This window comes from Equus przewalskii, chromosome 19 (assembly GCF_037783145.1).
Source record: "Equus przewalskii isolate Varuska chromosome 19, EquPr2, whole genome shotgun sequence".
Classification (NCBI taxonomy): Eukaryota; Metazoa; Chordata; class Mammalia; order Perissodactyla; family Equidae; genus Equus; species Equus przewalskii.
The window spans coordinates 3,872,095-3,899,433 of NC_091849.1; the positions used below are offsets into that span (position 1 = coordinate 3,872,095).

At 41.9% G+C, this 27,339-nt stretch overlaps 2 protein-coding genes and 1 long non-coding RNA gene across 20 annotated transcripts in view; 2 read left to right on the forward strand and 1 right to left on the reverse strand.

Annotated features, from left to right (window-relative positions):
• Positions 1-21,824, forward strand: part of RIPK1 (receptor interacting serine/threonine kinase 1) — a 40,008-nt gene extending 18,184 nt beyond the window's left edge. For all 16 annotated transcript variants that reach the window (XM_070584974.1, XM_070584976.1, XM_070584987.1 and 13 more), the window contains 5 exons: positions 7,648-7,724; positions 14,951-15,041; positions 15,903-16,472; positions 17,680-17,832; positions 19,511-21,824. In XM_070584974.1, the coding sequence (XP_070441075.1) occupies positions 7,648-7,724; positions 14,951-15,041; positions 15,903-16,472; positions 17,680-17,832; positions 19,511-19,797 (1,178 nt within the window). In that variant the 3' untranslated portion in view covers positions 19,798-21,824. The remainder of the gene's footprint in view (positions 1-7,647; positions 7,725-14,950; positions 15,042-15,902; positions 16,473-17,679; positions 17,833-19,510) is intronic.
• LOC139077385 (uncharacterized) lies at positions 4,560-24,669 on the reverse strand. 2 transcript variants are annotated; one of them, XR_011529855.1, is made up of 4 exons: positions 24,535-24,669; positions 23,388-23,472; positions 11,088-11,306; positions 5,879-7,049 (listed from the first exon to the last, which is right to left on the reverse strand). It is a non-coding gene; the product is annotated as an uncharacterized lncRNA (long non-coding RNA). The 2 variants fall into 2 exon arrangements; XR_011529856.1 differs by lacking the exon at positions 11,088-11,306 and having other exon boundaries at positions 4,560-7,049.
• BPHL (biphenyl hydrolase like) overlaps positions 22,470-27,339 on the forward strand; it is a 32,333-nt gene continuing 27,463 nt past the window's right edge. For both annotated transcript variants that reach the window (XR_011529854.1, XM_070584990.1), the window contains exon 1: positions 22,470-25,631. Coding sequence is in view for 1 of the 2 variants with exons in the window: in XM_070584990.1 (XP_070441091.1) it covers positions 25,141-25,631 (491 nt within the window). In the remaining variant the exon portion in view is untranslated. The remainder of the gene's footprint in view (positions 25,632-27,339) is intronic.

The window sequence follows — 27,339 nt, forward strand, 5'->3', positions numbered from 1 at the left end:
ATAAGTCTGACTCCTCTAGGGACCGCATGTAAGAAGAATCATCCAGTATTTCTCCTTTTGTGGCTGGCTTACTTCACTGAGCGTAATGTCTTCAAGCTTTATCCCTCTCGTAGCATGTGTCAGAATTTCTTCCTTTTCATTGCTGAGTGGTATTTCATGATATGTATATCACACATTTTGTTTATCCATTCATCTGTCAATGGACACTTGGATTGCTTCCACCGGCCCTCTTTTTCTTAGCTTCTTTTATTTCTTTTTCTTCCCTTTTGTAGCTGGCATCTTTGGAAATGTATATTGTCATTTGGATTGGACCTGTAGTAGAGGGAGAAAGAAAGGGGCATGACTGTTTGTCACATCCTTGCACCTCTTCCCATCCCCCCGTGTTACCCAAGATCTTGCTAAGAGGCAGAGGAAAGAAGAGAATCAGATTAGGAAGAAATAAATTGTAGGCAGGCACTGTGGAGCCTACAAAGCATGTTCTCTACATATTCCTGCCATGAGAAAAGAGAATTAACGCCCCTCTTACCACAACCACCAAAGGATTAGAGGGTCCTTTGATTTAGTTGCTGGTTTTCTTACTTGCTCAGTCAGACTAAATTTTCTCCTGGCTTATCTTGTTCTCTTCTCTCATGCCTTTTTCGCTTTTTTTTTTTTAAGTTAAAGTTCTTATTTTTGAGATAATTGTACATTTACATGTAATTGTAAAAAATAACACAGGGATGTCCCATGGACCCTTTACCTTGTTTCCCCAAACTAGGCCAAGCTACAGCACAGTATTACAACCAGGATACTGACATTGATATAGTCAGATACAGAACATTTCCATCACCACAAGGGTCCCTCCCAGTTGCCGTTTTCTAGCCACTCCCACTTCCCTCCCGAAATGACTGCCTCCTTCACCTCTGACAACCACTAATCCAGTCTTCATTTCTGTCATTTGTCATTTCAAGAATGTTACATAAACAGCATCATGATAGACCTTTGGGGATTGCCGCTCAGTGTAATTCTCTGGAGATTCACCCGGGTTGTTGTGTGTCTCAGTGGTTCGTTCCTTTTTGTTATTGAGTCATATTCCATGATGTGGAGTTGCCACAGTTTGCATATTCACTCCTTGAAGGAGACAATCTGGTTTGTTTCCAGTTTGGACTAATAGGATAAAGCTACTGTAAATATTCATGTAACAGGTTTTTGTGTATAATATACACAAAAATACAAGTATTTCTCTGGAATAAATACCCAGGAGTAAAATAGGTAGGTCATATGGTAGTTTCATGCATAGTTTTTTGTTTTTAAGAAACTGCCAAACGGTTTTCCAGTGTGGCTGTGCCATTTTATAGTCCCACCAGCAATGTATGAGTGATTCAGTTTTTCTGCATCCTTGCCAGCATTTGATGTTGTTGCTATTTTTTATTTTAGCCATTCTGATAGGTATGTAGTGTGATATCTCCTTGTGGTTTTAATTTGCATTTCTCTAATGGCTAATAATATTGAATATCTTCTCATGTACTTAGTTGCCATCTGTTTATCTTCTTTGGTGGAATGTCACTTTATGTCTTTTGCCCATTTTCCATTTGGATTGCTTGCTTTTTTACTGTTGAATTTTGAGTGTTCTTTATATATTCTATGTACTATTCTTTTGTTAGATGTGTGGTTTGCAAATATTTTCTCCCAATCTGTAGCTTGTTTTTTCATCGTTTTAGCAAAGTCTCTCATGGAGTAAAAGTTTTTCATTTTGATGAAGTCTAGTTTATTAATTTTTCTTTTTATGAATTGTATTTTTGGTGTCAAGTCTAAGAACACTGTCAGGGTTAGATCCCAAAGATTTTCTTTTATGTTCTAAAATTCTTACAGTTTTACATTTAAGTGTATCTTAAGTCCATTTTTTTTTGTAAGAGAGTCATAGAAAATTATTGCTAACAGAAGAACAACTAGCACTATCTTGAATAAGAGCAGCGAGAGCAGACATCTTCACTTGGTTCTCAGTCTTAGGGGAGAGCAGGAAGTGTGATGTTAGCTGTGGGGATTTCATAGATTCTGTCTTCTTGAGGAAGTTCACCATATCTCTTCCTCTTATTTCGGAGTTTTTATCATGAATGTGGATGGTGAATGTTGTCACATGCTTTTTCTGGACTGATTGATAGGATGCTGTGATTTCCCTTCTTTAACCTGTTAATGTGGTAGATTAATTACATCAGTTGATTTTTGAATACTGAGCCAGCCTCACATCCCTGGAATAAAGCCTGTTGGTCATGGTGTATAATTCTTTTTGTATATTGCTGAACTCCATTTGCTAATGTTTCGCTAAGACTTTCATGTATATTCATGAGGATACTTCTCTATAGCTTTCTGCTTTTTGTATTATCTTTGTCTGGTTTTGATGTCAGAGTCAATAATGGCTTCGTAAAATAAATTGAGAAGTTTTCCTTCCTCTTCTATTTTCTAGAAGTGTATAATTAATGTTAATTCTTTAAAAGTTTGGTAGAATTCTCCCATGAAACCATCTTACCCTGAGATTTCTTTTTTGGGAGTTTTTAAATTATGAAGTTCAATTTCCTTAATAGTTATAGGGCTATTCAGATGATCTGTTTTATATCAGAGTAGTTGTGGTAGTTTGTATTTTTTGAGGAAATGGAATATTTCATCTGACTTGTGAAATTATGTGTGTAGAGTTGTTTGTAGTCTCCCTTATTATCCTTTAGATATCTGCAGGGTCTCTAGCAACGCCCTCTGTTTCATTCCTGATATTGGGAATTTGTGTCGTCTGTTTTTCTTTGTTGGTTTTATTGATCTTTTCAAAGAACCAGCTTTTTGTTTCATTGATTTCCTCTATTGTTTCTATGTTTTCCATTTCATTTATTCCTGCTCTTATCTTTATTATTTCCTTTCTTCTACTTGCTTTGTGTTTGTTTTGCTTTTATTTTCTAGGTTCTTGAGGTGGGAACTTAGATTATTGATTTTGAAACCTTTTCTCTTTTCTAATGTTTATTGTTTTCATACATTTAATGCCATGAATTTCCCTCTCAGCACTGCTTTAGTTGTGTCCCACAAATTTTGCTATATTGTTTTTATTTTCATTCACTTAAAGCATTTTTTTATTTTTGTTGAGACTTTCTCTTTTATCCATGTATTATTTAGAAGTGTGATGGTTAATTTCCAAGAGTTTGGACATTTTCCTCTTATCTTTGTTACTGATTTATAGCTTGATTTCACTGTAGTCAGAAATCACATTTGTGTGTTTCAATTTTTTCAACTTTGTTGAGGTTTATTTTATGCCCTGAATATTGTGTATCTTGGTATATGTCCTGTGGGCACTTGAAAGGAATGGGTATTCTATGGTTATGGGGTGGATTGTTCTGTAAATTCCAATTAGATCCTGTTAGTTGATGGTATTGTTGAGTTCTTCGGTATCTTCACTGACTTTCTGTCAAGTTGTTCTTTCAGTTGTTGAGGGAGGGGTGTTCAAGTCCCTCAACTACAATTGTGAATTTGTCTATTTCTGCTTTTAGCTCTATCGTCTTTTGCATCTCTGTTGTTTGGTGCATATACATTTAGGATTGCTCTGTCTTGGTGGATCAATCCTTTTATCATTATATAAATGTCCTTTTCTGTCTCTGGTAATCTTTGCTCTGAAGTCTACTTTATTGGGTATTAATATGGTTACCCTGCTTTCCTTTTATTAATGTTTACATGATATATCTTTCCCTTTTTACTTTCAGCTGCCTGTAATCATTATATGTGAAGTGAGTTTTTTGTGACAGCATATAGTTGGGTCACTTTTTTAAATCTGTTCTGCCGATCTCTGTCTTTTGATTGGTGTTTGTAGACTATTTACATTTAATGTAATTATTGATATGTTGGGGATCATATCTGCCATTTTATTTTGTTTTGTGTTTGCTCTTTCTGTTTTTCATTTCTTTGTTTTCTTTTTCCTGCCTTTTTGTGGGTTCTTGAACATTTTTTAGAATTCCAATTTGATTTATCTATTGTATTTTTGTGTATAGTTTTTCTAATGGATGCTCTAGGTATTACATTATTTTTACATAATTTATCATAGTCTACTGATGTCATTATTTTACTGGTTAGAGTGAAGTATAAAAAATTTACTCTCTTTACTTTCCTTTACCTTTCCCTGTATATAATTGCCTTAAATATTTTGTCTACACACATTTAGAATGCATCAGAGAATGTTACAGTTTTGCTTCAACTGTCAATCATAGTTTGGAAAACTCAAAAGGAGAAGGAAAGCCTATTATATTTACTCATTTTTTTGATTATTGTGTTGTGGTGTCTTTTTTGTAATACTGCCTCTGACAGACGTCTCACTAACTGGGTGTCCTGGAATTCAGTTAAATTCTGACGCTAACTGCTTGGAGTCATCGTCAGACTCCACAGGTTTCAGGGCTTGGTCCTGCTGCAAGATTGTCCCCACTTCAGAAATTGGATGCAGATAGGGTGCCCAGGCTACCCATACCTCTTCCCAGCCAAACATGAATTTGGGAGTCCTCACAACATCCCCTCAGCTTTGATAATTTACAAGAACAACTCACAGAACTCAGGAGAATATTTTACTTACATTTACTGTTCATTATAAAGGATACAACTCAGGAACAGCCAGATGGAAGAGATGCATAAAGCAAGGCATTGGGGGGTGTGCCACAGAGCCTCTGTGCTCTCTCTAGGCATGCCACTTTCCAGCACTTCAGTGTATTCACCGACCCGGAAGTTCTCCAAGCCCCATTGTTTAGAGGTTTTCATGGAGGCTCCTTAGGTAGGCATGATTTGTTAAATCGTTGGTCATTCTCCAGTCCCCTTCCCTCCATAGAGGTCAGGGGGTGGTGCTGAAAGTTCCAACCCTATAATCATGGCTAGGTCTTCCTGGTGACCAGCCTCCATCCTGAAGGTGTCTAGCCTTCCCCCTCCCACCCTGAGCCAGGAGCCATCTCATCACCATAGAAAAGACATTCTTGTCACTTAAGAGGTTTCAGGGATTTGGGGAGCTCCCTACTGTGAACCAAGCAAACCTGGGGAAGGACCAGATAGTAATTTTTATTATGCCACGTGTGTTATTTCTTCCTCCCTGATGTTGCAAGGTGTCTTTTATCGTTGCCTTTTTCTTTAGCGTTCTTTAGTTATTCTTTTAGGGTGTGTCTGCTGGGGACAAATTCTCTTAGTGTGCCTTCCCTTGAGAATGTCTGGATCTCTTCTTTGTTCCTGAAGGACATTTTTGCTGGGTGTAGGCTTCTGGGTTGACAGTTCTTTCTTTTAGCTCTTAAAAAATATTGTGCCACTTCCTTCTGGCTCCATTGTTTCAGTTGAGAAATCCTCTGTCATTTGAATTGGTTTTTTCCCTTATAAGTAAGGTGTACCTTGCTGCTTTCAAGATTCTTTCTTTCTCTTTATTTTTCAGAGGTTTAATTATTATTTATCTTGGTATGGATCTTTGGGTTTATTTTGTTTGGGTTTTGCTCAGCTTTTCGAATCTGTAGGTTTATGTCTCTTACCAAATTTGGGAAGCTGTCAGCCATTATTTCGTAAAGTACTTTTTCAGCCCCACTGTCTTTTTCCTTTCTTTCCAGGATGCTGATGACAGAAATACTAAATCTTTTGTTGTAGTCCCACATGTCCCTGAGACTCTCTACATTTTTTTTCTCAGTTTCTCTCTCTCAATCAGATTAGGTGATTTCTGTTGTTCTTTCTTTTAGCTCACTGACTTTTCTCTGTCTTCTTCATTCTGCTATTGAGCTCATCCCACTGAGCTTTTTATTTTGGTTTATCATATTTTTCAGTTCTAAAGTTTTATTGAAATTTCTTTTATGTCTTCTATTTCTTTGCTGAGACTTTTTACTTTTTTGTTTCTTTCAAACTTGTTCTTAATTGCTTAATGAAGCTTTTTTTTTTTGAAGAAGAAGATTGGCCCTGAGCTAACATCTGTGCCCATCTTCCTCTACTTTATATGTGGGATGCCTGCCACAGCATGGCTTGATAAGCGGTGTGTAGGTCTACGCCTGGGATCTGAACCAGTGAACCCTGGGCTGCTAAAGGGGAGCACACAAACTTAACTGCTATGCCACCAGGCCAGCCCCACCTTCCTCTACTTTCTGTATGTGGGATGCCTGCCACAGCCTAGCATGATGAGTGGTGTGTAGGTCCGTGCCGAGGATCCAAACCCACGAACCCTGGGCTGCCGGAGCAGAGTGTGCAAACTTAACTGCTGTGCTGCTGGCCAGCCCGTTAATTAAGCGCTTTTATTGCGGCACTGTAACAATCTTTGACAGGTACTTCTAACATGTTTGTCATCTTACTGTTGGCATCTATTGATTGTCTTTTTTCTTTCAGTTTGAGATCTTTCTGATGATGAGTGATTTTTCTATCGAAACTTATAAATTGTTTTACTATATTTTGAGATTCTGTATCTTCTTTAGGCCTCTCTTTTAGTTGCCTTTTCTGACACTGCTTTGGCACTAGAAGGGTGGCTGCAACTTGGTAATGCCAGGTGGAGGTAGAAATCTAGATTCCCCACTCAGCCCTATTGACACCTGTCCTCATTATGGTTGGTGGGGGGGGGGGGTTCCACTGGGGTCCATATGGACTCCATAGACACCCCAATGGAGGTGAAAGTCCTGGCTCTCCACTAGGCCTCCTCTGACACTTTGGGAAGAGGTGTCTTATTACTGCAAGATCAGGGTGCAAGTCTAGTTTGCCTCATAGTCCACTGACCCCACAAGAGTGGAGGGGGTTGTTGCCATCTGGCAGGAAGGAGAGCCCTGGCTTCCTGTTTGGCCTTCTCTGACATCACCCTGGTGGGGTGTTGCAGCACTGTTGCTGTCCCACGCGGTTGGAAGTCTCAGCTCCTACTTGGCCTTCATTAGTAGGGGTGAGGGTGGGGCCACAGTATTTTCTGTGGTGTTTGGCTGGAGTACAGCAGTTCTTGACCAAAGATTTTCTGTCTTGCTAGGCTGCCCTTTGCTGAGTCCTCTGGCTAGAAAGAATAGGCTTTTGATGGCTTTTTTTGTTGGGTTGCCAGCTTCTTCAGCTCCAAGTCTGGGATCCTTGAGGCAAAAAGAAAACACAGTGATCTCGCTGCTCTGTCTTCCTCAGATCCCAAGTCCCGAGCTGTCATCTCTCCTCCTTTCGGAATCTCCTTATGTTTGTTTTATATATAATATCTATGGGTTCTTATTGTACTTAGCAGAAGAAATAAGGAAAAGTACATCTCCATCTTATCAGAAGTGGAAGTTGCCTTTTTTTTTTTTTAAGGCTAACAGCTCTGACTCTTTACACCAAATCCTTATTCTGAGTCTCCCATCCTATAATAATCTGATGCCAGAGTGACAGAAACAAGGAACCCACCCATCTTTGTTCACTTGGAGATGAACCCACATAGACAGGGCTTTGTGCCACAGCCAGAGAAACTACATGCTATCAGGCAGGAGCCCTTGGTTTCCACTGTTATCCTAACCCTTGTTCTGTCTACCTAGTTATTCGTTTTGTTAGTCTCGTTGTCAAAGACAGGGATTTGGTGTTTACATTTTTATTTTACCACTTTGCAGACAGATTAAGATAAGTAATTCAATAATAGATTACTGATATTTTAATTTTATTGTAGCAAGTACTTAAGAAACTTAAAGTACTGTTTTTTTCATATAGGCATTGAAGAAAACTTCAGGCCTTTTTACTTAGATCAATTAGAAGAAAATGTAGAAGAAGATGTGAAGAGTTTAAAGGTAGGTTGTTACAACAGGTGGTCAAAATCTTAACATATCAAAGCATATCTATTATCAAGCATGAAAACAAAAGCAATATAATTTGTTGCTGAGATTTGAGGTAAGCTAGCTTGGTAACTGCATACAACAGAATTAACAATTTTATGCAGATATCAAGTTGGCATGCTGGACCCATTCATCCACCAAAACTAGTGAAACAGGAGAAAATATATATAGCAATATGAAAACAAAAGTACAATGTCACTAGAAGATAATGGGAAGTAGTATAGGTGGATCAGTCATTTTGAGGAGTTCTCAAAGTATAGAAAGCCAACAGAATTACATCTGCTAAGACCATGTAAAGGGAAAAAAGTGCTAACCCAGAACATAACACTGAAGGAGAATTATTGGAGGAACAAGTCATGGATCAATGTATAGAAGAAACAGTATGGTCACCTGGGGTGTTGGCAGGGACAGTCCTTTGGGAGACATGATTGTGCCAGTTATAAAAGTTGGCTCCTCCTCCCATTTCCCTTGTGCTAAGCAACAGATGGGAGCAACATCTGCCTGGGCTTGAAGCAGTGAGTTTGGTATAAAGACCAGTTACCAAGCCAGCCCTGATGGCCTAGTGGTTAAAGTTGGGTGCACTCCTCTTTGGCAGCCCAGGTTTGGTTCCTGCTCCTGGAACCACACCGCTCATCTGTCAGTTGCCATGCTGTGGCAGTGCCTCACATAGAAGAACTAGAAGGACCTAAAAGTAGAATATACAACTATGTACTGGGACTTTGGGGAGGAAAAACGAAAAAGGAGAGAGAGGAAGATTGGCAACAGATGTTAGCTCAGGGTGAATGTTTGCCAGCAAAAACAAAGAGACTGGTTATCAACTAACCAGCCAAAAGGAACAAAGATTTCCCCTAAATACACACTCAGGACGTACTGTATGAGTCCTACAGCAGCATCCCGCAATAAGCATGAAAAGGAGACTACTGTAAATAAAACAGACAGAAACATTTTAAAATACAAGAATAAATAAAGAAGTCAGAAAGTCAAGAATTGCCACACTTTCGAGGGACCTACACTATAGAAGGGAGATAACCAGTGCAAACCAAGAAAATAAAAAAGCATTACTACAAACAGTCAAGAATATTTCATAATGTTAAAAGGCTTAGTTCACCAGGAAGATAACAACAGGTTTAAATAGGTATATGCCCTTAATAACATGGCCTCAAAATAAAATTGACAGAACTCAAAGGAGAAATAGACAAATCCACAATCATAATTGGAGATTTTAATACAAGTTTCTCTTTAATTGATAGAACAAATAGACAAAAAAAATCCGTAAGGTTATAGAATTGAAGAATATGATTAACAAATTTGAGCAAATGAAATACTTAAAATACTATAAAATATATATACATGTATATGTGTGTGTATGTGTATATATATATGGCTAAAAATTATTTAGCTAAGCATTCATTTGATGAAGTTAGCAAAATAAACCTAGAGAAAATAGCAGTAAATAATAAAGAAAAGAGTATCAATTAGTGACAGAAAACAGCTAATAGAGGATCAAAAAAGCTAAATGTTGGTTTTTTGAAAAGGCTAATAAAATTGACTAAGATTGATCAAGAAAAACAGAGTGAAGACTGAAATAATGAATAAGGAGGCATTACTACAGCTTCTGCACACATCAAAATGGTATTAAGAAGATATTATGGACAACTTTTTACTAATTAATTTTAAAAATTAGAGAAAATGGACATATTTCTAAAAAAAAAAGTATAGCTTAACAAAACTAACTCAGAGATAGAAAACTTGAATATTTCTGTAACCATTAAAAGAGATTGAATCAGTGATCAAAAATCTTCCCACAGAGAAAATTCTACAACCAGAAAGCTTCATCAGTGATTTCTGTCAAATATTCAATGAAGAGATTATCCCAATCTTATACAAATTTGTCCAAATAGAGAAGAGGGAACTCTCCCAAAGTCATTTGATGAGACAAGCATAACCTTGATTCCCAAACTTGAAAAAGAAGATGTAAGTGGGTGGGGGAACTGGAACTTGACAAACTAATTCTGAAATCCATATGGACAGGTAAAGAAGGAGCAAGAATAGCCAAGATACTCTTGAAGAAGAACAAGACTAGGGGTGAGGGAGGTCTTGCCTTATCAGATTCTTATCAAGAATTATTGTAAAGCTGTACTAATTCAGACAGAATGTTATTGGTGTAGAGTAGACAGAGGCAATTGGAAGGGTATTGAAAGCCCCCAAACAGATCCACACGTATATTGGTTTTGACAGAGATGGCACTACAGAGCACTGAAGAAATGATGATCTTTTCAGTAAATGCTACTGAGACAGTTTGGTATCCACATGGGGAAAAAATGTGGAATTGGACTCTACCTTGTGCAGACAAAAAACCAACTCCAGGTTGATCACTGACATAAATGTGAAAGACAAATTATAAAGCTATTGGAAAATATACGAGAATTTCTTTGTTACCTCAGGGTGGGGAATGGTTTCTTCACTAAGACACAAAAGCATTAACTTTAATAATAAAAATTGATCAATTTGATTAATTAAAGAGCTTTTATTCATCAAAGGAAACCATTAAAAGAATGGAAAGACAAGCCACAGAATGGGAGAAGATAGTGTGGCACACACGTTACCTGACAAAGCACTTGAGTACATACCATCTAGAAAAACCTTATAAATCAACAAGGAAAAGATAGACCAATTAACAAGTGAATGAAATATTTAAATGGGCATTTCACAAAATAGAATATTTAAATGGCCAATAAACATACCAAAAAAGTGCACAACCTTAACTAGTAATGAAGGAAATGTAAATTAAAATGCAAAGAGGTAATATTGCCTGTCTGTAGACCGGCACACATGGCAGACCTCACTGAAGGACAGAGAAGTCTGAACAAGTGGTGGAGTGTGGTGAGGGATGGGGACACTCGATACGCCAAAGCTGCCAGTTCTCTCCAGTGTAGTTCATAAACGGACTGCAGTCCTAATTAAAATCCCAACCAAGTTGTTTATGGAACTCAACAAGCTGATTCTTAAGTTTATGTGAAAGAAAAAAATGTACAAAGATAGCCAAGAAAATTTTGAAGAAGGAAATTAAAACAGTTCAGTAATAGAACAAGGATCAAATAGATAATAGGAGAGAATAGTTTTTTGCAGGTTGGGTTCTCCAGAAGGAGCCCCTGAGATGGAGATTGCGCTGCAAGGAATGAGCAGAGGAAGAAGTCAAAGGGCAGTCATGCCTGACAGAGCTCTTTGGCAACCTGGCAGGTGTGGAGTTCTGAGCACATGTTGCCCCTTGGGCTTGTCCCATGTTGGTGGGAAATGGCCAGGCCTTTACAGCCTTACCTGTCTTGGTCACTGAGTGTGGGCTCTCCAGGAGGGGAGTGCCTTGAGTGAGACAGCCCGTGGCAGCTGAGCAGACTGAAGGAACCGACAGCTGGAGTCTGTTTACTGACTGAACTCCTTGCAACCAAGCAGCAAATCCTTCCTTGAAGAGGAATTTGAGGGGCACACATGCTGTGTCTGCTATCAAGTCCAAAATCAGGTCTATGGATATTTCTTAAGCTAGACAGGAAATTCGTGAGACAAAGGAAAAGATTATTGTATTTGACCTCGTGAAAGTAAAAAGTAGTTGAAAAGGAGAAAATACTTTCACTGTGTTTAACAAATGATTAACATCCAGAATATATCATGGGTGCCTACAAATCAAAAACAAAAAATAACCCAAATGAAAAAATAGGCAAAGAATACAGACAGATGATTCAAAGAAGAAATATCATTGACCAACAAACTTTGGAAAAGATATTTGGCCTCAATGGCAGAGAAAAGCAAAATGAATTGGTTATAATTTGTCATCCATTTGATTGACATTTTTGAAAGACTAATGATATCAAGTGTTGGTGACAATGCAGAATAACGGGCAGTCTTGGTAAGGGTGTAAATCGGTGAAGTTGAAGGTGAAGCATCTATCAAACCCTTAAAAGCACATCTCTTTTGCTGCAATTATACTCTTAGTAATCTATCCTACTCACATGTATGCTCAAAGATGTAGCTCCAGGAGTTCCTTGCACCTTAATTTGTAAGAGTAAAAAATTGGAAATGACCCAAATGTCCATAAGTAGATGCCTTAAATTATGGTTCATACAAACTACAGAATACTCTGTAGCCGTTTAAAAGAAAGAGGTAGAAACTAACATATAATGACATGGAAATATCTTCAAGGCTTGTTGTCAGTAAAAACATAAGTCACAAAACAATACTGAGAGGGCTAGCCCTGTGGCCAAGTGGTTAAGTTTGCGTGCTCTGCTTTGGTGGCTCCAGGTTCACCGGTTTGGATCCTGGCCTCAGAGGCAAACCCCGCTCATCACGCCATGCTTGATGGTGGCATCCCACATAGAAGAACTAGAATGACTTACAACTAGGATATACAACTAGGTACTGGTACTTTGGAGAGGGAAAAAAAGAGGAAGATTGGCAACAGATGTTAGCTCAGTGCCAGTCTTCAAAAAAAATACAATACTTAGAATGTGATCCTTTTGATGTTAAATAATATATATATGTCTATTTTCAGAATATATATGCAAATGCCTAGAGAGAGAAAAAAAGGATGCACAACACACTCTGGATAAGGATTACCTCTAGGAAGTGGAAGAGAGTGGGGGCTGGAAAGAATGACATTGAAATGTTGCTCTGTGTGGAGTCTGCACAGTTTGAGTCATTTAAAAGGAATTTGTATTTATATATTTTGTGTGATAAAAATAACTATAAAAAATTGCTTTCACAAATTAACATAAAAATGCTTATCATATTAAGTAAAAAGCAGTAAACAAAATGCTACAAAGTATGTACATAATTACTGTCTTCTGTCATTCTCTTCCCAAATCACTCATATATTCATTCAGTGAATATTTTTGACCACCTATCTATGTAGCAGGCTTTCTGTTAAGAGCAAAATGCAAATATGATTAGGAAAAAAACTTGAAGGAAATACCAAAATGTTAATTTTTCCTTTGAGTGAAGGCACTCTGTGTAGGTTTCTTTAAGTATAATTCTTTACATTTTCCATATTTTCTCTAATGAGTATTATTACTCCTATAGGGGAAAAGGCTTCTTTTTTTATTGTGGTAAAATATACAGAACATAAAATTTACCATCTTAACCATTTTAAGTGTATAATTCAGTGGCATTAAGTACATTTACAGTACTGTGCGACCATCACCAGTATCTATTTTCCAGAACATTTTTATTACCCCAAACAGAAACTCTGTACCCATTAAACAATTCCCCATTCCTCCCTCTCCCCAGGCCCTGGTAACCTCTATTTTACCTTCTATCTCTATGAATTTACCTGTTCTAGGTAATTCATAGACGTGGGATCATACAATATTTGTCTTTTTGTGTCTAGCATATTTCACTTAGTATAGTGTTTTCAGGGTTCATTGATTTTGTAGCATGTATGAGAATTTCATTCCTTTTTAAGGCTGAATAATATTCCATTGTATGGATATAACACATTTTGTTTATCCATTCATCTGCTGATAGATACTTGGGTTGTTTCCACCTTTTATCTATAATGAACAGTGCTGCTATGAACATTGTATATAAGTATCTTTTTGGGTCCCTGCTTTCAGGATATTTCAGGTAAATTCTTTTGGGTATATACCTAGGAGTGGAATTGCTGGATTGTACGATAATTCTATGCTTAACTTTTTGAGGAACCATCAAACTGTTTTCCTTAACAGCTGTACCATTTTACATTCCCACCAGCAATGCACAAGGGTTCCAATTTCTCTACGTTCTCACCGACCCTTTTCAGTTTGTGGGTTTAGTTTTGTTTTTAATAATAGCCATTCTAAAGAGTGTGGAGTGGTATATATCTCATGGTGGTTTTGATTTGCACTGTCCTAATGACTAATGATGTTGAGCATCTTTTCATGTACTTATTAGCCATTTGTGTATCTTCTTTGGAGAAATGTCTAGTCAAGTCCTTTGCCCGTTTTTGAATTGGATTGTTTGTTTTTTCTTGTTGAATTCTTTATATAATCTGGATATTCATCCCTTATCAGATACATATGATTTCCAATTTTTTTCCTATTCTGTAGGTTGTCTTTTCACTCTCTTGATAGTGTCCTTTGATGCACAGAAGGTTTTAATTTTGATGTAGTCCAGTTTATTTTCATTTTGTTGCCTGTGCCTTTGGTGTCGTATCTAAGAAATCATTGTCAAATCCGATGTCATGAAGCTCTTCTCCTGTTTTCTTCTAATACTTACATAGTTTTAGCTCTTAAGCTTAGACCTTTGATCCATTTGGTTCATTTTTGTATAAGTTGAAAGATAAAGGCCCAGCTTCATTCTTTTACATGTGGATATCCAGTTTTCCCCCATTGAATGATCTTGACACCACTGTTGAAAATCAATTGGCCATATATGCAAGGGTTTATTTCTGGATTCTCTTTTATGTTCCATTGGTCTATATGTCTGTCCTTAGGCCAATACTATACTGTTTTGATTAATGAAGCTTTGTGGGTGTTGGGGGAGGGGAGGGATTGGCCCTAACTAACATCTGTGCCAGTCTTCCTCTATTTTATGTGGGATGCTGCCACAGCATGGCTTGACAGGCAATGCTAGGTCCGCGCCCGGGATCTGAACTCACGAACCCTGGGCCACCAAAGCAGAGGGTGTGAACTTGACCATTACACCACCTGGCCGGCCCCTTAATTACTGTAGGTTTGTAGTGGGTTTTGAAATCAGGAAGTGTGAGCCTTCCAACTTTGTTCTTTTTAAAGATTGTTTTGGCTATTTGGGAAAAACATTTATTATTTTTTTTGGTGAGGAAGATTGGCCCTGAGCTAACATCCATTACCAGTCTTCCTCCTTTTGCTTGAGAAAGATTGTCAGTGAGCTAACATCTATGCCAATCTTCCTCTATTTCGTATGTGGGATGCCACCACAGTATGGCTTGATTAGCAGTGTGTAGGTCCTCACCCGGGATCTGAACCTGTGAATCCCAGGCCACAGAAGCGGAGTGAGCAAACAACCACTCTGCCACCAGGGTGACTCCAAAAATGTTTATTTTTTTTAAAAATATTTACAGCTTCTAAGAGCTATGTGAAATTTCTACCTTCTAAAAAGATTCATTCTTATAATAATTTTCTGGAACTATTTTCTGCTATTTATACTAAAGTGTGTATTTATGCTCTTAATTATAGAAAGAGTATCCAGACCAAAGTGCGCTTGTGAAGAGAATGCAGTCTCTCCAAATTGATTGTGTAGCAATACCTCCAAGCAGGTCAAATTCAGGTAACATACTACGATTGAAAATCAGTTGCTCATTCATTCCCTCTACTTTCTAAAATACTATTCATGACCATATGGGAAACGGAAGAAGCCATATAATGTAACACCTACCTTAAAGGAGTTTATAATATATTCAGGAGTCAAGATACGTATATTTGAAATATTAAGTAGCAACGTGTATATCAAAGTCATAAAGTATCTTTGGCATAAGAGACCTAATATGTCTGCTAGGGAGAAAGTGACGATTCAGGAAAAAGAAGGGGACATATGTGGGAGCAGAGTGTTTGAGAAGGTCAGAGGTGACTGGATGCAGAGCACAAGCAGAGCGGTGCGTCCAGCTTCAGGCAGGGATTTCATTGTAACAAAGGGGAAGGCAGCGTACAGGATGTCAAAGCTACTTATTAACCCTGATCTGGGGCAAATTACTTCGCCTCTTGTAAACCTCGTCCATCCAAGTGTGATGATAATTGCTCTTACTCTCACAGGGCTTTTAAAGCATGAGAAATCCATGGAGGGTGCTTAGCACAGAGCTGCTGCTGTTCTTATTTTGCAGCCCTGCATCACACCAAGGAGGCAACCACCTTCTCTGCTCCAGCACGAGTCCCTTTCTTCCTGGGTCATTCCTCCGACACCCACTTTTCTGTCACTTGCTATAATTTCCCTAGTGCCTTCTCACTGCCAGGCAGGAGCTCCCACTTATTATCTATATAACTTGTAGGAAGAGGACCATCTAGTAAGTGCTTTTACTTGTTCTCAAAGCTTTCAGGATGTTGTCGGAGGTACAGCTTCATGATGGTGCTCAGGTTTCATTTTACTGTTTAATGTTTCATGAAACTCTTTCCAATGTTGATCATTTCTTCTCAGCCACAGAACAGCCCAGTTCGCTGCACAGTTCCCAGGGACTCGGGATGGGTCCCGTGGAGGAGTCCTGGTTTGCTCCCGCCTCAGAGCACCAGCAAGAGGAGAATGAGCTCAGCCTGCAGAGTAAACTCCAGGAGGAAGCCAACTACCATCTTTATGGCAGCCGCATGGACAGGCAGACAAAACAGCAACCCAGACAGAACGTGGCTTACAATAGAGAGGAGGAAAGGAGACGAAGGGTCTCCCATGACCCTTTTGCACAGCAGAGGCCTTATGATAATGTTCAGAACTCAGGGATTAAAGGCCTAACTCATCCCAGTGCAAACAGTCATGCTAATGCAGTACACCAACCAACGGGGCTAACCAGCCAACCCCACGTATCATACGGGCACAATGGATCATATAGTCCACATGGTTTTGGAACAAGACCATTGGATCTGGGAACAGCAGGTCCAAGAGCTAGGTATGGGGCAAATCCAAGCCATATGTCAAGCATGCATAAAACTCCAGTGCCTGAGACCAACCTCCTGGGAAACACACCCACCATTCCGTTCATCTCCTTCCCATCAAGAGGTAAACAGACCTTTCAGTCACGACCTTATCTTCTTTTTATTTTTCTGAAAATAAAGCAGCCATTAGGTCTGTTGTAGTCTATAAGGTAACAAAGGAGTCTTTGTTTGGAGTCTTCAGCGGCAACTTGCCACCATGGAATAGTCTTCATCAGACCACTTGTCCCGGGCATATTTCAGTTTGGGTAGGATTCACAGCAGCTGCCCACAAGTGTTAGGTTACAGGTTCTTGTAACAAGTAGGCATTTCCACTGTGACCTGAATCACAGTATTCCCATTTTACCCAATCTCTGATGTAACAGTATCTGCTTATATACTTTTACGTACTTGCTATTTTCTGAAGGTAAGAAATAAGTCTTGGATATTTTTATTTCTTATCTTATATAGGCCAAAGAATACCATTTGTGACGAAAACCACATTGTTGGGCTACCATCATCACCAGAACTCTTTTCATCTTCCAAAACTGAAAGTCTGTATTCATCAGACAATAATTCCATTTTCCTCCTTCTTCCCAGCCCCTGACAACCAACCTTCCACTTTCTGTCGCTAGGAATCTGACTCCTCTATGGACCTCATATAAGTGATCTTATGGTATTTGTCCATTTGTGACTGGCTTACTTCACTTAGCACAATGTCCTAAAGGTTCATGCACATTGTAGCATGTGTCAGAATTTCCTTACTTTCTAAGGCTGAGTAATATTCCATTGTATATATAGATCACATTTTGTTTATCCATCATCTGTTGATAGATACTTGGGTGTCTTCCACTTTTGGCTATTGTGAATAAGGCTGCTATAAACATGGGTGTATAAATATCTGTTCAAGCTCCTGCTTTAAATTCTTTGGGGTATATACCCAGAACTGGAATTGCTGGATCATATGGTCATTCTATTTTTAATTTTTTGAGGAACCACCATACTGTTTTTCACAGTAGCTGCACCATTTTATATTCCCACCAGCAGCCTACGAGGGTTCCAATTTCTCTACATGCTTGCCAATACTTGTTATTTTCTGGGTTTTTTGATAGTTGCCATCCTAATGGATGTGAGGTGGTTTAGCCACATTTTAAAGAAGAAAATTTCAAAGGGTGTCATAGCATAAATAATTTAACTTAAACATTTGGAGTAAAGCCTTTCCCCTTTACCTTGTTGGGTTTTTTCCTCTTGCTTTCAATCTAGATGTACTTAGCTGTGTGTTTCTCTCTATTCAGATGAGTCTGCAAAGTATACCATCTGCAACAGCACTGGCATTCAGATTGGACACTATAATTATATGGAGATTGGCGGAATGACTTCCCAACTACTGGACGGCACATACATGAACCTGAAGCAAGAGCCAGCTTCTAAGTACCAAGATATCTTTGGTAAGATACCCTTTAAGGACCCATTGTCTAGCAACCTTGAACTTTCTTACTTGTTGAGAGGGATATAGTGGAATCCTAAAATTTCTCTGCTTATTCTCCCTGAAAGTTGTCCCATGTTTCCCACATGTATCTCTGTAATTCCCACATAAATGTAATTCCTTTGTAATTTATTTATATTTAATATGGAGATAATTATATTTAAGGATTTGTTGTGAAAATTATAAATGAGTCAGTACGTATAAAGAGCTTAGAACACTGACTAGCACATAGTAAGAGCTATAAAAGTGTTAAACAATATCATCATCATCATCAATATCACCACTCAGTCCTAGGAGAGAGCGCTTCCTCAGGTCCTCATCAAAAGGGATTCTGTAAAAGATAGAAGACTATGCCCTCAACAGCACCTCTGTGAACATAAGAGGGCTTCCTCTTATAGGGTCTTACTCTCCAGGCTCATAGCATTGGTCCCAAAATACAATCTGGGAATAGTAGTCATGAGGCCAAAACAGTGTGATTTAAGAACACAACTTTCTAATTAACCCCAGGATTGGCAAATTTTTTTCTATCAAGTGCCAGATAATAAATATTTTAGGCTTTGCTGGCCCCGAGGTCTCTATTTCAACTACTCAGCTGACATTGTAGTGCAGTGGCAGCCCAAGACAATATGTACAGGAATGGGCGTGGCTGAGTTCCAATAAAACTTTGTTTACGAAAACAGGCATCCGGCCAGGCGGGCCACCACAGGCCACAGTTGTCAATCCCTGAACTAACCCATTTGAAGGATAGTCTTTAAAATACCTAGAGCAGAGGTTCCTCACTTTTGGAGTGACAAGGGTACCTTTGAGAATCTGTTGAAACCCAGGGTCCTGCTCCGACAGGTATTGACAAAACTAGGGAAATACCTTGGGAGGTTTTGGACTGCTGATGTCCGTGGTGATGGCAGAAGCCACACTGTGGGGAGCTGAGGAAAGATGGAAGCTGAGGGGGAAAATGAGATGTCTCTTTCCTTATATTCAGCTTCCTGAGTTGGGATGAGGATCAAGCCATCTGTTTCCTTTTATTGTTTTTATGAAGGCCTAAGGGGAAGGACCAGTAGAAAGAAAGAGGTTATGGCTGTAGGAGCAGAGAGGACGGCCCGTGGGGCAGGGGAGGGACAAAGCCAAAAATAGACCTTCAAGAGTATAGCTACCTCATCCCTTGAAGACAAGGAGAAGGCATTGTAATTGAATGAGTTCACACCTCATGGGCTCGGTTTCCTTGATTAAGAGGAAAGTAAACTTTTGGGTCAAGGAGTTGGGTGACCTTAACTCTGGCCAGATGTAAGTGGAAAATGCCCAGGAGGAGCAAAAATGGTGTTTTCCCCCTTTACCTCAGAAAGGTCTAGTATAAACAGGACTGCTGGCTAAGGTTGGATAGAACAGCCTAGTAGCCAAGCAAGGGTTTTGTTCCCAAAGCCATCAGCTGTGGCGCGGAGCTGCATCTGCTAGGAGAAGAGGTTCCCTGCACAGCAAAGCTCCACATGGGCTGGCAGACACGTAAAGTATCATCCAATGACTCGACAACTGTGGAATTCAGTTCTCTTTTTCACTGTCTCCTAGAATGCTTTATACAGGTTTTTGAAGCTAGAATGTTCAAATGGGTTATAGCTTGATGCTTTCTGTTCTTTTCTATTTGGCAGATAATATGACTAGTCTGACTGATAAACACCTGGACCCAGTCAGGGAAAATCTGGGAAAGCACTGGAAAAACTGTGCCCGTAAGCTGAGCTTCACTGAATCTCAGATTGATGAGATTGACCATGACTATGAGCGAGACGGACTAAAAGAGAAGGTTTACCAGATGCTGCAAAGGTGGCTGATGAGGGAAGGCAACAAGGGGGCCACAGTGGGCAAGCTGGCCTACGCGCTCCACCAGTGTTCAAGAATAGACCTTCTGAACCACTTGATACACATCAGCCAGTACTGACTCTGGAAGGGGCTTTGGCAGCAGGAAGTAATCTCTTTTTTTGTTTTTTTTTTTGAGGAAGATTAGCCCTGAGCTAACTGCTGCCAATCCTCCTCTTTCTGCTGAGGAAGACTGGCCCTGAGCTAACATCCGTGCCCATCTTCCTCTACTTTATACGTGGGACGCCTGCTACAGCATGGCGTGCCAAGTAGTGCCATGTCTGCACCCAGGATCCCAACCGGTGAACCCTGGGCCGCCGAAGCGGAATGTGTGCACTTAACCGCTGTGCCACCAGGCTGGCCCCAGGAAGTAACCTCTTCACTTACTGAGTAACCCACTTACTGAGTACTGCCTCAAACTGTTCAGAATTCTTTCCTCACTGATGGGGTTTCTGTGTTGTATAAAAGTTATTCCCCTGCATTTCATAGCAGAACGGGAAAGGAAATCTATAGCAAGCAACCTACTAAACAGGAAGACGTATTAATGGCTAGGGCCCAGTCAAAAAAGAAGCCTCACTGGCTTTTGAAAGGATCAGAAGAGATATTTGAGAAAGATCATTTTCTTTCACTTCATTCCATAACTTTCCATTATGCTCTTCATTCAGTTTCCTGGAGTTTTGTTGGAGCAAGAAAAAAAAATTCCCAGAATGTAAAATAAATCAACTTTCTTATTTTGCGCTCTCTTCTCCATCTAGGCTCCTGTTACAATCAAAGTACAGTAAAATTGTAAGTTCTCTTCAAATAGGTTTTTTTGTATCACAACCATAGTTCATTCCAAAATTATAGGATCTGTTAACTTCAGTATCCGTTGTTCTATCAGTCACTACAGGTTTCAAGAATTACATGCAATATCCACTCCATAGATTAACTGAAGGGATTTGAAGGAGTACTAAAAGGGGGAAAACTGGAGAACAAAAATAGCAGAATTTCCCAGGCAGTTGTTGCAAGGAAATGCTACTAATTGTGATGACTACAAAAATTCTTGATTAAGTTTTTAAGTTCTTTCATAGCATTCTGATACTTAATGCACTTTCCCAACCTGTGTGCCCTGAAGAGGGAGCACGTATGCAGGGAATATTAGCTCTTGACCCCTGGCGATGACTCAGGGCTGATCACTCTTGAGCAGCTTCCTCAGTTTACCCCAGGGTACTGTAGAAATATTTTCACTTTTTGCTGTGTGCTATGATGTAAAAAAAAAGGACAGCTTCAGAGTCTGGTAATTGTGCCTCTAGCAGCTCAACCTTTCAAAGCCAACCTGAAACCCAGGAATGAATGAAACAACTAGAAGACCAGAAGACTGAAGCTGACCGGGCCATCTAGCATCACTGCCAGCACTTTGCTAGACAGATAGGGTATGCCACTGTGCTTGGCCCTCCCAGGAGGGCGGGAGAGAAGAGTGCACTGTGGTCAGTCCGGCTGACAGAACCGATTCTGGTGTCTGGTGGGTTGATACCTGTATTGCTGGTTCTGATTCTAAATCCCCTCCAGCCCCAGCAGATATACACACACACACACACACACACACCCTGAAGTGGGACTGTAAAGCGGAATTCTCAACCTCAGCCGTATTGGCCTCTTGGGCCGGGTAATTCTTTGTTGTGGGGGCTGTCCTGTGCATTATAGCATGTCTGGAAGCATCCCTGGCCTCTACCCACCAGATGCCAATAGTACTGTTCCCGCATCCTCGCATCCCCCCAGTGTGACAAACAAAAATGTCTCTAGACATTGGCATATGTTCCCCGGAAGGGCAAAATTGTGCCAGTTGAGAAGAGCCCTGCTATCAAGTGATGAACCTCAGTTCTCTTCACACATATCTGGCCGCACTACTTAGTTGCCACATAGAATTAGATCCCATAGACCTGAAGGCAGATTGGAGGGGAAAGGGTCCCAGGCTTTGCTTGAGGGGCTGCGTGTGATTTCTTTTCTAAATGTGTCCTAATAGTGTTTTAAATTCTCTAAATTCCAAAGCAATTGATCAATGTTAAGAAGTAAAAGTGGAAGGTATTTTTAATGAACATTTTAAAATAAAATTTTATACATCAAACATAAGCCATTGAAATGTGTGCTTGTATAATGGAAACAGTTTTGGATTCTCCGCTGACCTTACCACTTAGACTGGCATACCCCCTTTCACCCACCTGCTATGGGCAGGAGCGAGGAGGCTGATGGTAAGAAGAGGAGAAACTCTAGACAGTGCTTCTTGGCTCTCAGGATAGAAACTTGCTGCCCTGAGAGCCTGCAGCACTGCCGTCCTTCACACATGGCTCGGAGGCCTTTCCTTCAGCCCCACTCTCTAAAAGCTGGGCTGAAAAGAACCAGATTTGTCTCTGAGGAGTTTCAACACAAGGCCCAAGCACCACAAAAACACTAGTCTTGGGCAGAATTAATTAAGTTACACAACACAGACTACGAAAGGAAGGAAGTCTGAAGTTCAGATCCTAAGGTTGCTGCTGGTAAGTAAGACCCACTTCCGGCTCTCACAGTCTTACTTGGCAAGTTTTCCACTTGTTGTTAGGTCATAATCTTTGTTTTGGGTCCATAATATGAAGTTAGGTCTTCAGGAATAAGAAAAGGAGTTCTTCCTCACAAAATGTTTAAATAGTATTTTGATCTACATTTTAATGTGTGTTATTTATAAGAAAAGTTTTCCTAATTATAAAATAATGTAAATAAAAATAGGTGTTTATATGGTCAAGGTTTAAGAAGCATGGGATTACAAAGAAATCATTAAAGGGCTAGTTCTACGACAGTGAGTTCTGTAATACGTAGTAATCCAAGCCCAGGGTTCTGAAGTCAAGCAGGCTTAAATTTCCCTCTGCCACTCTTTAGCTGTGTGCCTGCTTCCTAACCTCTCTTAGCCTCAATTTCTTCATCTTTAAATAGAGAGGGCAATAGGACATAAGGTTGACGTGAGGATTAAAATAACATCATGCATCGTAGGGTGCCTGGTACAAAAATAGTAGTTCTTTTTTAAACTGCACAATAGTGCTAGATACAAAGGACGAGTTAGTAAGTGTATACAGTCATGTGTCGCTTAACGACAGATACACCTTCTTAGAAATGCGTCGTTAGGCGATTTCGTCGTGCGAACATCAAAGCGTGCACTTACACAAACCCAGATGGTGCAGCCTACTACACACCCAGGCTCTGTGGTACAGCCTGCTGCTCCTAGGTACAAACCCGCACAGCGTGTTACTGTACTGAATACTGTAGGCAACTAACACAGTGGCAAGTACTATGTATCTACACACAGAAAAGGTACAGTAAAAATATGGTATAAAAGATAAATAACGGCACATGTATAGGGCACTTACCACGAATGGAGCCTGCAGGCCCAGAAGTTGCTCTGGGTGAGTCAGTGAGTGAGTGGTGAGTGAATGTGAAGGCCTGGGACATCACCGGACACTTCTGTGACTTTATAAACACTGTGCACTTAGGCTACACTAAATCTCTAAGAAAAATTCTTCGATAATAAACCTTAGCTCACTGTAACTTTTTCACTCTAGAATAATGATAAAAATTGTACAGGGGCTGGCCCTATGGCCCAGCAGTTCTGCATGCTCTGCTTCGGCAGCCCGGGGTTCACTGATCCGATCCCAGACACAGACTTACCTCCACTCATCAGCCATGCTGTGGCGGCATCCCACATGCAAAGTCGAGGAAGAGTGGCACAGCTGTTAGCTCAGGGCTGATCTTCCTGAAGCAAAAAAGGAAAAAAGGATTGGCAGCAAAGGTTAGCTCAGGGCAAATCTTCCTCTCACACACACACAAAATTGTAGTATAGTAAATAAACCAGTAACATCATTGATTATCATTATCCAGTATTATGTACTGTACGTAACTGTGTGCACTATACTTTTATATGACTGGCAGTGCAGTGGGTTTGTATACCCCAGCATCACGTGATGTAACGCGTTGTGCTACATTATGACAGCTACAGCATCACTAGGCGGTTGTGCTACATTATGACAGCTACAGCATCACTAGGCGATGGGCAATTTTCAGCTCCATTATATCTTATGGGACCACCATCATATGTGTGATCCATTGTTGACTGAAACATCATTATGTAGCATGTGACTGTACTTAAAGTGTAACACCAACAACCTAAAACCTCACAGTGCTACCACTTTTGACTACTACCGGTACGATAACTGGTGTTAAAATCATATGGACAATTATTTTTAACTCTCATCATCTCCGGCAAGAAATCCCAATCAACATTTCAGGAAAAAATAAGGAAATGTTGACCCCCACCAAAGATTTCTGAAAGCCAAATGATAGTAATCAGCTGGAATATTATATATTTCTCTTTCCTTCTATGCAGGAAATTGAGGTGATAGATTTATTTTGAGAGAATATAAATATTTTTTTCAGATTCCATATTTAAGCCAAAGCTGCCTTTACTGCTCAAAAGCTCCCATGGGACAGTGAGGATATTTAGGCAACAGAGCTTTGCATGGCGGTGACACTTAAAAGCGCTGTGCGTGCGGGACTATTACAATAGAAGGGGCTCCCGGAGGGGAAATAAAGCAACAGGCAAGGAAGCTGCCGGCATCTCGAACAGCTCAAGCCAAGGCGGGACAGTAGCCACGAGTCCGCCACTGCTTCCAGTCAAGGTCAGGCGGAACTGCAGCCAGAAGTAACGGGGCAGTTTTTCCTCCACTGAATCAATTGCAGATAATGTTTACAAAGCTTGAATTATATGGTCTGGAAAAGAAAAAAAAATTGTGGTGAAATATAAAATTACTATCTTAACCGTTTTTAAGTGTAGTTTCGTGGCACTAATGCATTCACATCGCTGAGCTCCTTGCATCTTGCAAAACTGAAACCGTCCCCGTTCAACTCGGGCTCCCGCCCCCGCCAGGCCGCTTTCCGTCTCTGCAGACGTCGCTCCCGTGGTGGCCTCACAAGAGTGGAATCGTGCGGCGTCCGTCCTTGTGTGACTGGCTTGGTTCACCGAGCGTGATGTCCTCAGGGTCCATCCATGTTGCGCGAGGTGTCAGAATCCCCTTCCTTTCACGGCTGAACAGCATCCCATGGGACGTGTGCACACTATCGACACCTTTATCCGTCAGCGGACCGTGGGGCTTCCCCCGTCGGGCTTTGTGAGTGATGCTGCTGTGAACACGGGGGGACACACCCCTGAGACCCTGTTCTGGGTATATCCCCAGAAGCGGCATCACCGGCTCTCACGGTAATTCCATGTTACTGTCTCGAGCAATCCCGGGGCTATCTCCACGGCCACTGCACCATCTTACATCCCACCAACGGCGCACAGCGCCCCACCTTCCCCGCAACCCGGCGAACCCTTAGGAATTTCTGAGTTTTCTGAAAACAGCTATCCTAACGGGTGTGCGGTGGGATGAAGAAAGGCTTTACTCCCATCACCAGAAGCAAATGCACGCCCCGTCAGCACGCAGAGGAGGCCCTGGCCGCCCCGCCCCACCCCGCCCGGGGGCGCACGGCGCGGCGGCCTCGCGGAACCGCCCGGGCAAGGCGGCGACGGGCAGCGGCGGGGCGGCGCCCGCTGGGCTGCACCCCGAGAGAAGACAATCTGCGGCCGGGGACGAGTGGGACTGTGAACCCCGCTCCTGTCACTCATCAGCGAGAACCCAGCTGCCGCGGCGGCCGAGCTCCCGGCTCGGCGGCCAGGCGACCTGGCGCATGCGTGCTTCCGAGCGGCGCGGCGGGCTCAGGGCGACCCGTAGAGCCCGGCGCATGCGCGCTCCCGACGCTGGCGCGACCTGGAGCCATGGTGGCTGCGCTGGGCGGCTGGGCCGCCCTGCGGCTCGTCCTCGCGGCGGCGAAGCCCGGGATCCACGTGCCCCGGGTGGGGCCCGCGGCCGCATTCGGGTAATGGCGCCCGCTCCCCTCCGGGAGCGCTGGCTCCACGGGGGCGCGCTCGGGGACGGGCTGGCTGCGCGGGGAGGGCCGGGTGGCGCGGCCTGGCTCCTCTCGCCCTGGGGGCAGGCCGGCGGGCGCGGGGCCTCGGCCGCTGGGCGTGTCGCTCCTGCGGTGCGTGGGCCTCCGCCGCGCCCCTCGGCAGCCGTAGAGGATCTGGGCGCCCTAGCCGCCGGGTCGGAGCGCCGAGAGGGCAATTCCGGGGACCCCGCGGTGGCTCCGCAACCCCGCCAGGGCAGAGCGCGCTCCCGCAGCCTCACTGCTAGTCCGCTGCCCTGTGCAGGCTGGTCACGCTCAGGGCAGCAGCCTCTGCTGCTTAGGACAGACACCAGCCTGGAGAAGAAAAGAGCCTGAGAAGGCCCGTGGCCCGTTCGCGCCGTAGTCGCGGGCCGGGCCTCCAGTGGTGTGCAGAGCGGGACGTGGGCGCGCAGCGTCACCTCGGGAGCCGGGGCACAGCCCCCTAGGTTCTCGTGTTGTAGGGCTGTGCAGATGCTCAAGAGGCTGCCCTTCCTCTTCTGCGCCCCCCCGGCCCTGCCGCCCGCTCAGACAAAACCGCGCCGCAGAGAACGCCTGAGCTCCGGCCCACTGTCTTGAAAGTGGCCCTTGGTCCCCAGACGCCCTAGAGGGAAGATGCAGATAGAGCAGCATGAAGCTTGCTGTACTTTATTTCCTGCATACCTGCACACACACACACACGCACGCATGCACGCGTGCTGTCCGCTGCTGACGCGTCAGTGCGGTTCGCGACTGGGAAAGGCCCGGTGCCAGCCAGCCACCTGGCACTTAGAACCCCTCTTGACCCGATGTGGACACTCTCAAAACTCAGAAGAAGAAAACCTGACACGCTTTAAATTTTTATATCATGATCGACTAGTTCTTGAGTTTCATATTTGACTTAGGTTATTTTTTATTTAGAACTTTTAGAAGATATTCAGGACTGTTTCGAAACACATGGAAAAATGTCAGTGTCCTCAGCTATATAGATCAGCATGGAAAAATGGCAGTTTATCCAATTTCCTGTTTGCAGAAAGGGATTAAAGTAAGGTCACTATGACTGTACCAATGTCAAGGTTTCGGTAGGTTTTTTAATGGTTACGGGAAGGACTCATCCACTTAGCAGTGCAAATCTTTCCTCCTAAAATGTCTCTGAAAAACAGGTTTCTCTGGATTTTGAACTGCGGTTTTGTAAATACAGTTCCAAGCTGTCCTGACAGGGAAATCACACGGGGGTATTGTTTAATCCCCAAATAAGGCTGCAGCTCAGTGTAAACAGGTGCGCTCCTGTGAAACCTCCGCTTCAGAACAGCCAGTGTCCGACCTGCAGTTGAGGTGAGAGTTCCAAAAACTTGTTTGTAAGTCTGTTGTTTGGAACTCTGACTCTTACTTCATAATCTGTAAAGTCGTTTGTTCCAGTACCAGGTCAAAAAAGCCTTTTCCAGCCGAAATTGTATGCTGCGTACAGTTAGAATATTAGTGATTTACGGAAACTGACCATCTTCCTGAAGGTGTTTTCTGAGTTCACCCTTGGGATGCCCTGCCGGGGAAGCAGAGAGCCTCCTTCCCCTGGTGCCTGCCACCACCTTCTGTCTGGCAGGCAAGTGAGTGTGGCCCCAGTGCTGGAGTCCTGTTGGGGATTGTATTCAGCCGTGAGGTTACAGAA